We start from the raw sequence: 13,922 nt of genomic DNA on the forward strand, positions 1-13,922 counted from the left end.
TGCTTAACCAAGGCAATGGGCTTGGTAAAAAGATACTACATGAAGAAATCTTAATTTGTTTCTTGCAGAACGGCTACGGTCAGAGGATGGTCAACCAATGGTACTAAAGTTAAAGGACTGGCCTCCAGGGGAGGACTTCAGAGATATGATGCCTACAAGGTAAGAAAACATTAGTATCAATACCTACAGAACTGCTGTAGGCAATGTAGGAGGAGAACATGCCTTTGTTCTCTTTTTGCTTTCTAGGTTTGAGGACTTGATGGAAAACCTTCCTCTTCCTGAATATACCAAGAGGGATGGCAGACTTAATTTGGCTTCTAGGCTACCAAGCTACTTTGTTCGTCCTGACTTGGGTCCCAAAATGTACAATGCTTATGGTATGTGAGAATAGTTCTGTAGATGTTGATTTTTGTGTCTCTTTGTTATTCTCTTTATTATACTTAGGGCATGTACAGGGCTGTGGCATTAATCAGAACTTGGTGCTTATTCTAGAGCACACTGTCATTACTTTTTTTTTTTTAATTGGTCCTGTGATCAATTGCTCGGCTAGTCCTGTCTGTCAGATGTGCCCTTTTTTGCCTTGTGGTTTCCAATAGCTGTGCATATGAGTTTGTAAACTACAGGGTTCAAGGAGAAATTAATATATTTTGACATAAATTGATACACATAAGATAAAAATTAGCTGGCTTCTGGGCACTTCAGTCTGTGTGTTCACGTTTCTGACCAGGGCTGTAATTTTTTTAATCCATGTCTAACAACACAGACCACAGACAGCATGCAAGAAAAAACTCTCCCCATGTTCAGCTACCTGAGTTGGATAGTTTTGTCTTCTTGAGACTATAATTATATAGTAGGTAAATAGCATACAAATGGAGGAAACTTTTGCCTGAACACATACCCTGCATGTGGCTGTGAAGCATTAAACCTTCAACTGATTGTTAATGTAGCAGAGTGTAGAGGATATATTAACAATTAATATCAACTTGAATTATTTCAGTTCTGAATGTATGGTCTTTGAGGTCACAGTCAAAAGCAGGTTTTGGAGACTTTTAAAAGAAATTATTGTTAAAGTTCCAGGAGATTGATTTGGAACAACATACTTTTGCAACTTTGGGGTAAGATAAATAACATTTAAAGTAGTTGCTCTTTGTATATACTGAAACACATCAAATGATAAGGAAAGAGTTGCAGCCATCTTGCAAGGCAATTATGTGGTAGCAAATTTACCCTAATGTAACTTCCATAGTTCTCTTGAAGTATTGATGAGGCAGGGTTGCAGGGTTTTTTGAGGTTTTGTGTTCCAATTATTGATGTATCTACTCTAACAACTCGCCTCAGCTCTTTAGAGCTTTTGCAGTTCTGAGGAAACGTTTGGGGAATTATTTGGGGGGGGGGGGGGTGGTTAGCAGTATGACATCACAAATAAAAGTTAAAAAAATAGGGGGTTGTGAACTTAGGCAAATTCTGCTTATTCAGTATTTAACAGTGTTTGGTTTGGGTTTATGTATTACTTGACATGTAAGTTGAGTGAAGAAGGCTGTACACCAAGTGGCTTATAATGTGAGAAATATACAGGAGTGTGGCAAGATGCAAGCTATCAGTCATAGCTAACTTGGCTGTGTTTTGCTGGTTCCTAGCAATGGAAGGAGTAGATGCATTTTGTTGAATTTTTTGCATAGAATGTAACCCTTTACTACTTCATCCTTCTTAGATGTATAGGTCTTGGTCCACAGAGAAAAAGTATTACACTTCGTTTACTTTCAAGTTAAAAGAAAAACTTAGCTAGGGCTGTCTTCAAAAACAGTTTTGTATCATTTTGCTCTTAGCTGCTTTACAGAGAAAATAAAGGGTGGACCTAGACATAAAACCAGCAGTTCTGTGTTGAATAAGAGTAACTTTTCTAGCGTATTAAATGTATTTTGGTTGTAATTACGTAACTTAGTTTTCTGAGTATGGGATGGAAAAATGTTCTCAATAGTGAGGTAGTGTCTTTCATGTGCTTAGCATTTTAAAGCAATAAGATATAAAAATTTTGGCTGAAGCTTGGTTCTTAAAGTGATATTCAGTTACCTAAACAAAAGGCCTGCTTACAGAAATAAACTGTGAAGAAATCTTATTCCTTTCAACAGGCTTTGTGTGTAAAGGACCCTTAAATACTGACCAATTTTTATATATATAAATACATGGACTGTTTAACATAAGACCTACCACTGATGTTGTATTTGTATTTCCCAGCATACTCTGTGTGGCTTACACCACTAGCAAATAATTAAGGAATGACACTTCTTTAATCACATCCTGCTGCATCTGGAAAAGCATATTTTTGAGGTGGAGGTTATAAGGGTCATTACTTGAGGTCAATAACTAACCTATCTTTTGTGAATTTGTCTGGCCTGTTTTTTCAGTATTTTTCAATATTATGTTTACCCGTGTTTGTATTACAGTTGTGCTTTCTTAAAGTTCATGTTTAGGCAGACTGGCTAAATTAGCTACTGTTTCTGGTTGTGGTGGGTACTGTACGGTGAGTTGAGTTCCTGTCCCCAGAAGCTTGTATTTTAAGTAGAAAAGAGATAAATACAATGGTGATCATAAAACTTACCAGAAGTCTTGTGGTCATAATCACGTTCTTGTGTGTTGATACAAAGATTTTTTTTTTTCTATTTTAATTTTTTTCCCCATGTTACATGCTAGAGGAGATGGTAAAGTAAAAAGAGAGAGCTACTAAAGGGTCAGATGAGAAGGTGAAAGAATTAAGCAGTAAACATTTGAAATCTTTCTTGGTTGTTTATAACCACTTGTGAGGTGTAAGATCATTCAATGTATAAAGGTACAAGCATTTGAGAGTCTGCAGCTGTTTTTCCATAGTTTCCATCTGAATTGTTAATGGTGAACTGGACAATAAGTGCTGTGAATTCAACTGATCCTATGGATTTTATAGCTGAGTATGAGAAAATAACCTGCCGGAGGTTTATACTTACAGCAGTCTAGTGACTTGCTGCGTGCAGTACGATGCTAATGCCACTTAAAGCAGTTGGGGTTTCTCTTGTACTTCCAAGCAAAGGAAAACAGTGCCAAAGAATGCCTACTGACTTTGTGTTATGAAAGCTATGAGTCACTACTACAGACTGTATAAATGACCCTCAGAGAGACAAAATCGTAAAGTACAAGTTCAGGCTTTGTTCTGAAAATGCTTTTCTCATGGCTTGGGTGAGCTACATTTGCTACTTCTGTTTCCTGCAAAATAAAAATACTAGTTATCGGTAAGCTTTTTACTTAAGCCACGCATGACATGAATATAACTACTTTAGGTGCCCTTTGACATTGTTTTCTGCTCTTACTGCTGTCTAAAGTTAGCATTCTAGAAAGATCTTAAAGCCAGGTTATATTTCTGTAAGAGCTTAAATAGAACTTGATTTTATTTTACACTCTATTATAGGCTTAATTACTGCAGAAGACAGACGAGTTGGTACCACAAACCTGCACTTGGATGTGTCTGATGCTGTTAATGTCATGGTGTACGTTGGGATTCCCATTGGGGAAGGGACCCATGATGATGGTAATGTTTGAGGAAAGCTGTTTTCTCTCTATTAAAAATTAGTTGTGTGTGTGAGAAAGCAGACTGTACCTTTTATCGTTTAAGTTTGTCATATCTATGATACAGAATACAAATACACAAGGCAGTTTGCTACGACTGCAGCACATATTTAAAGGTGCAGTGATGCTTCATTGGTTTCCAGCTCTGGACACAGCAGACTTTTGCTAGAAATTAGGTATCTCCCTGAAGAAAGGAGGAAGACTCTTGTATTTGAATAGTTGCAGTTAGTTCAGTTTGAATTCATGACTTAAGCTTTTTGATTAGCTATCAATTGATACATTTCCTGCATTTTGTTAAGAAAAAGCTTGATATGCTTAGAAAGGGCACTGTATGATGCAGCAGTTGCAGTAGCAGTGTGACTGGATTTAATGGCTCAAAATATTCCTTCCTCTTCTGTATGTCAGAAATCAGAAGCTTTGTAATCATATCTCTTTCATGTGGATTCCTCTTTCAGAGGTTCTGAAAACAATTGATGAGGGAGATGCTGATGATGTAACAAAGCAACGAATCCATGAAGGAAGAGAGAAACCCGGAGCATTGTGGCATATCTATGCTGCCAAGGATGCTGAAAAGATACGGGAACTTCTCCGGAAGGTATGTCTATTACAAAGGAGGCTTGAGCTGACAGGATCCCTTGACTAGCTTGCTTAAAACAGCTGAATAATACAAATTGCTATCAACATCAAATGCATAGCTATTCTAATTCTGTCTTTGAGGACATTAATAGTTATTACATTCCCAAGTTCTCAGCCTGGTCTAGAATCTTCATACTAATACACATGTTGCTAGTTAAGACCTAAATGAACTTAAGGAAAGTAGTGTCCTATCTTGAAATAGTTTGTTTGTTATGTTTTTTGGTACAGAGCTTTTTGTGAGCCAGCAATGTCAAGGTGCTGTGTCATGGTTTCCCTCCCACCCCCACCCCATATCTTGGCCCTAGGTTGGAGAAGAGCAAGGCCAAGAAAACCCCCCAGATCATGACCCCATTCATGACCAAAGTTGGTACTTGGACCAGACCTTACGCAAGCGACTCTATGATGAGTATGGTGTACAGGGCTGGGCAATAGTGCAGTTCCTTGGAGACGCTGTATTCATTCCTGCAGGTGCTCCCCATCAGGTCAGTATGCCAGCTTTAGGACATGTGACAAATAGAATTTAATTTGAGGCATAGCAGACCTGTGACTTACAAATAACTGTTAGATAATACAGCTGACTTAGGTTCCTTTTTCTGTGTATGCAGTTCTTACAGGAACTATTTTAATTGGATTTTAGTAATTATATTAGTAAAATGTCTTTAAATACCTGAGTTATGTGTACAGTATTGTGATGGAATAAAAAAAGAAAACAACACACAAAAAAACCCAAAACAAAACAAAACAAAAAACCCAACCAAAAAAACCCCACAACAAAGTAGGGTGAATGGTGGTAAAACATTTTTGTGTAGTGAAACTTCAGCCAAGGGAACAGAATTCCAAAGTGTGGAGAACAGCAGAGAGCTTGTTTTAGGGAACACTGGTGTATGTGGGAGAATAGGGACCGTGTGAGAGATGTCATGAATTTTGTTCTGGTTTTACTATTCAACACAATTCTGTGCGAGATCAAATAGGCTTCAGTTCCTGTTTCTGACAAGTAAATGTGGAAGAATCTAATTAAGTGGTATAGTGGGGTTTGGGATTTGGTTTGGTTTGGTTTGGGGGGGGGCGGGGGGAGGGAAGGAGGGGTTTTTATGGTTCATTCAATCATGATGTATCGATCATGTGATCTGGATATTTTTTTAGGTCCATAATTTGTACAGCTGCATTAAAGTGGCAGAAGATTTTGTATCTCCAGAACATGTGAAGCACTGCTTCCGTCTGACCCAGGAGTTCAGGCACCTGTCTAATACTCATACAAACCATGAGGATAAACTGCAGGTAACGATTTTATGACAGTATCACTAAGTATATCCTGTGTTCTGCCAGCTTTGTTCAGTACTAGAAACATGTGGCTAGTGATATAAGCAGCAACTTTCTGTAACTTTGGTGGTTCTCATTTAATAAGTATTTAAAACCTAACAAATGCATCAATGTCTACAGTGTTACATAAACAAAAATGAGTAAAGCTTTTGGATTTCCAGAGAACATTCCCCCTGTTGGACTAACACATGTGTCACCATGAACGAGTTTTTAAATGGCAGATCCTGAATGAGTGGGAAGTGTGCTTATTTTGAAGAGAGATGTTTATTTGACCTGGTATTTGTCTCTCTATTGTCCAAAGAAAAACTGCTCTCAAAGCAAAGGTTTGCTTATTTAAATTATGGATATGGTTTAGTGGTGGACTTGGCAGTGTTAGGTTTATGGTTGAATTCAATGACCATAAAGGTCATTATGCACAGAACATATTATGCACTGAAGCAGTACATTGTGTGTAAGACAGTAAGCTGTACAGAGAGAAGACCAGGGCAGACATTGCCTGTATTTTGCCTGTGTATGCTTCTGAAGAATTAGTATCTGTTTAGTTTGCAAATTTTGGTGTCAGCATTTTTTGTGTATTGGTAATCTCATGCGTGTAAAATGAAGGATGGTGGAGATCTGCAGAATTGCTGTTCTTGCAAAAGTGAGTACTCTGTATATAGCCGTTCTCCAGTGTGTCACCCAAGAATGTCAGAACTTAATCATGTTAATTATTCCAAACAATTCAGTGAAAAAATGCTATAAATTTCTATACGGATTTGCACAGGATTTTAAAGGAAAGCAGAAGCAGGGTCAACTCTCACTCTGGGGATCCAGCTTCTAACACTGTACCTCTTCAGCTGTAGTTATGCAGATGAGGAAGCGTTTCTGTAAATGAAAAGTTTGGAAATGACTCATGGTTATTGTTAAAAAAAAAAGTAACTGCTGGCAAAGTGGGACTTGGTACTCCTGTGAACAGGGATACTGGCTGTGGTTGTGCCTCACCCAAACTTTATGGCTTTCCTTTGTCATTCTTAATTTATATTTTAATAATACTTTTATACACACCTGTCTCTGTATTTATATAAATATATTTAAGAAAAACCCCAGAAACAATAACTGCCACATAAATGATAGAAAAGGCTGAGACCATATGTACATCAGGAAAAACTGATGGTGCTTGACAGCTGGTTGAGCAAATGCAATGAAGCTGCTCACTTGGGCTTGAAGCTGTTCCATTAAGTGCCAAGAAACTGAATTCAGTTTCTGAGAAGTGAGAAACAAAGATAGAGCTGGGATTGTTCAATAGCGAAGCGTGGAAGAGATTGTTGGGAGTACTAGAGATTTTTCACCTTGTCTTTCTGAAAGATGCACAAATTACAAACATTTCTAGCCTCCATACAAAGACAACAGAAGGATTTGTTGCATCATCTTAATTTACATAGGGTTAAAACATACTGTTTTCTTGCTCCTTTGGGGTTTGATTCATGTGAATCCGAGTGACTTGGATCACAAGGACTTTTCAAAATAAACTCTCATGTGTGACTTCATAGTGTACTTCCTCCTCACTCTCGTAAAAGAGAGACTTGAAAATCACGTGAGTAAATATATGTTGCTGAATAATCAGAAAATGATTGCAGTTGTGCAATTGTGTAAAATACTTGCTGTCTGTGACAGTTAAATTTGTGCAGTTAATATCCTGAAGCAGTGATAGTATATAATTTGAATATTCTTGCTAACTCTTACGGATTCAGCTGTCCAAGTTGATTGTGGGTATATGAGTCTCTCCTTGTTACTCTGTAGATATGGATTTTTTTTTTTCTTTCCTGTTACAGGTGAAGAACATTATCTACCATGCAGTGAAAGATGCTGTTGGCACACTGAAAGCTCATGAATCCAAGCTAGCTAGATCGTAGGAATTTCTAATTCCAAATGCCCTGTGAACTAAGCCTTTTGCTCACAGTACATACAGGGACTGCACATGACTGCCTCCGCAGGTGCAGGGGCTTCTCACCAAGAGCTGGTGTGGTCAGAATTACACACACTCTTCAGCCACCGTTTTTCTACGCTGCCTCAACATTCAAGGTCTAATGGAAGGTTGCACTATTACATGCAGAATTCCAGATTCTAGTGAAAGGTGCCATGTCCCTTTCCTGTGGCCTTTTGCAAATTGGAAGAACATGGAAACCACTTGGTGCATATTATGGTTAGAAATGGTATAAAGAGTGTGGATGGTTTTTTTCCTCATGCCTAGTTAGACTCCACAAAGTTAGAAGAAATGTGCTGGAGGTGGGTTGTCCTACTGCAGACTTAGTTGATAACTGCTGAAGGAGTGTGACCAACAGTAGCCCAGCTGCAGAAATTTAAGCAATCTTCCCATGTGAGATACAGGCCAAGGAAAAGAATAAAATTATTCTCTGCACTCCCCTTCTTGTAGCCGTTTCTCTGTACACTGTAGAGTTGCAGAAATAAAGGGAGAACCCACTTTTTTTTTTTTCCCCATGAGACTCCAGAAATAAGAGAATTGTGTATTTAGTGAAAAAATAGGTTTGTAGTGAAACAGTTAATATTTCATGAAAGTAGATATTTTTAGTATTTTTAAAGTACCACACTGTTCCTGGATTTTTAAGGAAAGGCGCGTTACGTTTAGTCTTCCTTACAGTAAAATCAAGAACTGATTTTTAGAAAGCAGTCCAAAATAGCACAAAACCAGCCAAAGGAGAGTGGATAGAAATCGACACCCCACCTCCCTTGTCCATATTCCTCACTCATCTTCCCCCCTCTCCCTATGCCACTTTGCTTCCTCAGAATGAGAAGTAAGAAGGAGTATAAACTCTGTTCTCATGTGGAGATGTTGTACATCTCTCCCTGCACTGGTGACTGCAGGCAATAGTTCACCCAATACCAGTGCTAATTAAAAACATCTATCCTTTCCAAAGTGAAGGAGAAGTTCACTTTCAGTGTCAACTTTGTCCAGAACTATTTTAAGTAAAATGTTCCTGCTTGATAGAACTGTATTCAGAATTTACTAATGTCAGCATTGATGCAATGGATTTCATTGTCCGGGTACACGGAGAAATGTATCTACCTTATATCCAGCTGTACTGTAGTGCCACCCGCAGGCCTGTTAATATGTTCACGGTTATTTCATTTTTTAAAAAATAAAGTCATTTACTGTAACAGCCTGAGCAGTTTCTTTCAGACTTGTACCCTCATCGTCCTGCTTTGAGTTTGTGTCAGCCTTTGCTAGTGTCAGCTGCCTGTTAACTTCTTGCCCTGTGTCTGACCAGAAGGCTTGAGTGTTCTACACCTCGTGGCCCACATATATGCTGGGAGCATACCAAGGTACCTGTGAATTTTGGTTCTCTGAGGTAGTTTGGGTGGAGGATCTATCTTGTGATCTCTTGTGCTGTGCTCCCCACCTCTCACTGTCTTCCTAACAGGCTGGGGTTCAGAGCTGCCCTCTCTACTTGGGGATACAGATGGGGGTGGTAAAGGTTCCCTGGTTTCTGACCTTGGAGTTGTGATGGCAGCAGCAGTTCTGGTCACTGATGTGGCATGCTGTCAGCTTCTCAGGTTGGTTATTGGGTGCAAGTAGTTCACGCCCAGACTTTTGCTGCTTTCATACTCTTGCAGCTGTCCTGTGAATACAGGCTAATTCGGGCTGCTACACATGGAAAGGGTTATCCCAGACCCACAAACCATTCAACTTCACTGTATTCCTGTTGTGCAGCATTTCTCGTGCAATTCTGTTGCGCTCTGTGCATACAACCCATTCTGAATGGTTGATTACAGCTGAGATAATTTGTGTGTGTGTATATACCAGGAATTAGAATTTGGTAAAGACAAAAAAGACAAAAGACCTGGCTATGCATAATGTAATAGCTTCAGTAACTTCCAGTGCAGTGATCTACACTGAGTTCTGCATCTCATGCTGAACCTTGGTTTGAGCATATCAAACATTGTTTCTGTCTCTTGAATTTCCTCTTTTATTAGTCAGAATAGAATCAACCTAAAGCAATATTCATCCAAAATCAGAGGAATGATTTGTGCAAAAATTACAAGCTAAAGAAATTTGTAGCAATCCAGACTTTAGATCAGATGAGGACAGGAAGAATCTGCAGACTGATCTGGCAAACGAGTTCTTGTACCTTACATTTTAAAACTTTCATTCTTTATCTGGATTGTATGCATTGGGAGACAGAGACTACCACAACTTAACTTTTTTTGATGTTGATTAAAAATGTATCAATGTAGTCTGCAAGGGTAGTCTGCCAGGGTTAATTTTACAACACTTACATCTCTCGTCTGTTTGTAAACTATACTGAGGCAACTGAACCAGGCAATGTAAATATGGGGAAAAAATAGGTACTTAATACATCAAAGGCTCTGATCCATTTGTTGTTCCTCTGAAAGACTCCGAGACAGCCTCTCGTAGAAGCTGAGGATGTGAAGTCAGAATTGGAGCAGAGGAGTTAGATGCGAAGCAGTAAGTTGAATTTACCTGCAATACAAATAAGAAGGAAGAAGTTACCAGGCACAGATATTCTTTAAAGTTATTGCTCCTATGTGCATACAATGTCTCTCTCCTTCCTCATTTCTGGCAGCCTTTTGATAGTTCTCTAAGCGTCTACAGTTGAGGTATTGGGTGAGCTGTATGACACATGCTAGTGGCTTATCATTAATCTTGTAAGTGTTGCTTTGGTGGAAAAGCACTGAGGCTACACAGTGTGTGAGTGAAGTACCGCGTGGAAGCACCAGTGGACAATGCATTTCCCGGTTCTGGTTTCTGGTAACTGATCTTCTGGTGGTAATCCTCAGCATTTTCCCAAGCTTATTTCCTGCCTATCTGTGATACACCAGCCTGCTTGTGGCCACTTCTCAGTGTAACTCAGAATTTGACATCAGCCCACAGCTTCTTTTCATCAGTAGTCTTTAAGTTCCCTATTCTCAGCCTTGAAAAAGAGCCGCACACTCCCACCAGGCATTTGAAAAATAGCCAGGCAGAACTTTTACTTCTCTTTCTTGTCTCCCTCATCCTTCTGCCTTACCAGTTTTTGTCACCTCTCTGCTTTTATATAGGCTAATACAAAACGGGTAGAGTTTCAAAAGCTGGATGTAACAAGATACAGCTGCTTCCCCTAGGAAGGTCCCTTAAACAGCTTTCAGTCACAAAGCACAACAGGTAAAGAAGGGAAAAGTTCTCAGAACAATTTCCAACTCTAAGGTCCCTTAATGTCAGTTTATACTATCAGCTCACACTTTTGTGTTTTCCTTAAACCATCCAGCATTTGATACTCCTCCATTACAACCTGCACCTTTAAGCTTCAGAGAGTGTTCCCACTGTGTTCTTCCACTTCATCTTTCTTCATGAGACCCTTATTTATTCTGCTAAACTTGCACAGAGGCACTTTGTATCCTTCAGCCCTGACTAATTGCTGTTCCTTTTCATTACAGCAGCATCTGCCTGAACTTCAGTTTCAGCAGGATCTCAGATCTGACCTGGCATTGTTTTAGATGTAGCTTTGCTTAAGCTGCTCTACTCAAGGAATGGTTCATTTGGTGCCACGCCTTATTGTTTAGGCCATAGTAGATTGATAGGTCTTTGGTCAGCTGTTTTAATCATTCGTAGAACACAAATTTGTCATGAGTTATTTCAGCAATAGCACACCTTCTGGAAAAATATACAGCCTTAATTTGAAAACAATCGATGAGCTGTTTTCCTGGGTAGGTCTTAAGGTCTTAATTACACAGCAGTATACAATATTACTGATAGCTTCATATAAAGAATACTGCTAATCATACTATTTTAATTTGAACTGCAGCTGGCTTTTGTTCCAAAAATAGCCCTTCAGTACCAGGAGTACTTCCTTGTGGGAAAGTAAGTTAATGAATTAATTACTTATTCTTTATGGAAAGAAATTGAGCTGCTTATTGCTAACTGAATTGTTAGCTTAAAATACAGTTCCTGAGGTTGCTCTAAAGCTCAGTGTGCCATATAGCAATGAGCTGCCATGTCATACATTTCCAAGACCACCTGCTTTACTAATGTTCATGTTCTATTGCTCTTAACACAGTTTACTTAAAATGCACTGTAAGTCTTTCTACTGCTCCTGGGCACATTGAACAGTTTAAAAAGGTAAGACACATTTTATTTAGGTGCCACTTACCCATGGTGCAGTGATTTAGCCCTCCCACACTCTTAACACATTTTACTCACCAGGTGTCTGAATTTTATTTCATCTCTTTGCATCTTTCACTCACCTGAAGATGAACCCATTACATAGGTAACAGCTGTTGCCATGCAATTCTCTGATATGAAACCGGTGCCGTTAGAAATAAGACTTATTTTGGTGAAGGTTATGCATGTTGGAGTTACGTGGAGGTGAGAGCAGATTCCTTTTATTCTGTTTATAAGTCAGTTGCACCATCAATGGTATAAATTGTACAGTCCCTTTAGCAATCATTTTGTGGCCATTCGTATCCAAAAGCAGACTATGACATGTTACTGTCTGTAGAGACATTTGTTTTTTCAACTCTTACATGTAATGGAGAGTTGCTAATACTTTGTATTTTTCATCGTTGCTCATTATGCTGAAGTTCATGCACTCATTAGAAGATTCTTCTCTAAGCAGCTCATTGTTTTTGCTCTTACGCTTTCTTTGGTCCTTTTCATACAGGCTATTTGGCAAGTGATGAGACTTTGCCATAGTGCCTTCCTTCAGGGTTGGGTTTTGGGTTTTTTTTGGTTAGCAGAAGAACTACAGTAGCAGCAAATAATTTTTTAATTAAAAACCAGCTTATATAAGGGTCATCATCATCAGAACTCTGTGTACAGGGCCCGTTCCATCGACTGAAATGCACGAAACAGGCTACAGGGGTGGGAGGCAGAAGCGGCCCATTCATTAGCTGTGGCACTGCCCGAGGACGGGAATTCTGGCCGAGTTGTTGAAATTTAACAGTTTCTGTTCCTCTGGTACGCTAAAGCGTGCGCATTCCCACCCCACAGCAAGGGGGCTTCACGCCCCTTTCCCCGTTCAGCCTTGTCTGTGTAGTTATCTTTGGTTTCTCTGTTGAGCTTCCCAAGAACAAGAGCACTAGACAGCAGCTGAAATATCACGGAAACTACGAATAACAGCCTTCATCCCTCCGGTTTGACGCCGAGTTAGTTTTGTTTTACGTCCGGCTTTGGGTGGAAGCCGTGGGCCTCTAAAATGCTTTTAATCTTTACTGCTGCTGCCTTGAATTCCCCAGCGAGGCGCCTTTACAGAAGATGGCTTCCCCCGTCCCGGTCTCTACAGCTCCGTGCGCCGCCCGCGGTCTTCCTTCGGCGCCTTCCTCCCTCGGGAGCTCCGCTCCCTCCGGGGACCGCGGCCCCGCCCGCGCGCGGGGCGGGGCGCCGGGGGCTCCGCAGAGGCGCGGCGCGGGCTCCTCCCCTTCAGGCGCCCAGGGCGGGGCCGCGCTGCTGCACGAGCTTGCGCGTCCGGAGCCGCCTCCCGCCGCCGCCGCCGCCATGGTCTCCTGGATCATCTCCCGCCTCGTGGTGTGAGTGCGGGCGGCGCGGCCGGGGGATGCGGCGGTGCCGCTGCGGGGTCGACTGCATGGCGGGCGGCTGCGGCGGGCCCGCGGCCCAAGGGCGGTGTTGCGGAGCGGGCGAACGAGCCCCGCCTTGGGGGAGTCGCGGGGCGCCGGCGCCCTGCCGGGAGGCGCCGGGGCCTTTTCCCGGTTGCGGCAGGTGGCGGTGCTGGGTGCTGAGCGCTCCGTTCCTCTCGCAGGTTGATCTTCGGCACCCTCTACCCTGCGTACTCCTCCTACAAGGCCGTGAAGACGAAGAACGTGAAGGAATATGTGAGTTGGGGCTGGCCGCGCCGGCGCAGCGCCCTCCCGCTCCCCGCGGCAGCTCCGGGCTGTCCCCGGGGCTTCGGCCCCTCAGCGCGGCTGCGCGGGCGGCGGCCCCGGCGCTCGAGAGAAGTTGGCGGGGAAGGGCGCGTACGGAAGCGGGAGGTTCCCGACTGTAAACGTCGGGAATCCGTTTTTTCTCGGGAGATGCCGAGCGAGGAAGGGAGGAGGGTGGAAACGCTGCGCCGTGGACGCAGATGGAAGTCCAGGGCAGATTCTTTTTCCTGGCTTCGTCCTTGCTCTGAGTCCGATTACAGCTTTTTCAGTACAACTTTTGTTGTCTTCCGAAAAGCTGAGTAATCGTGCTTGGTTTGTCTCCCTATCCGCCTTGCTTGTGATCAGTGTTTTCTGTTAGTCAAGGCCTCATCTTCCTTCCGTTCGGGAGTCGGTTTCACCTTGTCTGTCTTACATCATCCGTACAGCTACCGCATTTAAAACACCGAGTGCGTTGTAGGGATGTGATGTGTCATCTTACAGAAGGGATATTCCGAGTTGAT

At 41.6% G+C, this 13,922-nt stretch overlaps 2 protein-coding genes across 11 annotated transcripts in view; both read left to right on the plus strand.

Moving 5' to 3' along the window:
* The window catches only part of KDM3B (lysine demethylase 3B), a 56,977-nt gene extending 48,271 nt beyond the window's left edge, over nucleotides 1-8,706 (plus strand). Inside the window, exons 18-24 of the mRNA XM_065690858.1 lie at nucleotides 69-159; nucleotides 247-377; nucleotides 3,437-3,556; nucleotides 4,050-4,189; nucleotides 4,536-4,712; nucleotides 5,374-5,508; nucleotides 7,362-8,706. Coding sequence (XP_065546930.1) covers nucleotides 69-159; nucleotides 247-377; nucleotides 3,437-3,556; nucleotides 4,050-4,189; nucleotides 4,536-4,712; nucleotides 5,374-5,508; nucleotides 7,362-7,442 — 875 coding nt within the window. The 3' untranslated portion in view covers nucleotides 7,443-8,706. The remainder of the gene's footprint in view (nucleotides 1-68; nucleotides 160-246; nucleotides 378-3,436; nucleotides 3,557-4,049; nucleotides 4,190-4,535; nucleotides 4,713-5,373; nucleotides 5,509-7,361) is intronic.
* A 33-nt stretch (nucleotides 8,707-8,739) lies between these two features.
* The window catches only part of REEP2 (receptor accessory protein 2), a 42,142-nt gene continuing 36,959 nt past the window's right edge, over nucleotides 8,740-13,922 (plus strand). For 7 of the 10 annotated variants that reach the window (XR_010615203.1, XR_010615202.1, XR_010615204.1 and 4 more), the window contains exons 1-2: nucleotides 13,003-13,071; nucleotides 13,302-13,374. Coding sequence is in view for 6 of the 10 variants with exons in the window: in XM_065690865.1 (XP_065546937.1) it covers nucleotides 13,040-13,071; nucleotides 13,302-13,374 (105 nt within the window). In the remaining 4 variants the exon portion in view is untranslated. The other 3 variants (XM_065690867.1, XM_065690871.1, XM_065690870.1) reach the window with 2 other exon arrangements.

This window comes from Lathamus discolor, chromosome 10 (assembly GCF_037157495.1).
Source record: "Lathamus discolor isolate bLatDis1 chromosome 10, bLatDis1.hap1, whole genome shotgun sequence".
In the NCBI taxonomy this organism is placed as follows: Eukaryota; Metazoa; Chordata; class Aves; order Psittaciformes; family Psittacidae; genus Lathamus; species Lathamus discolor.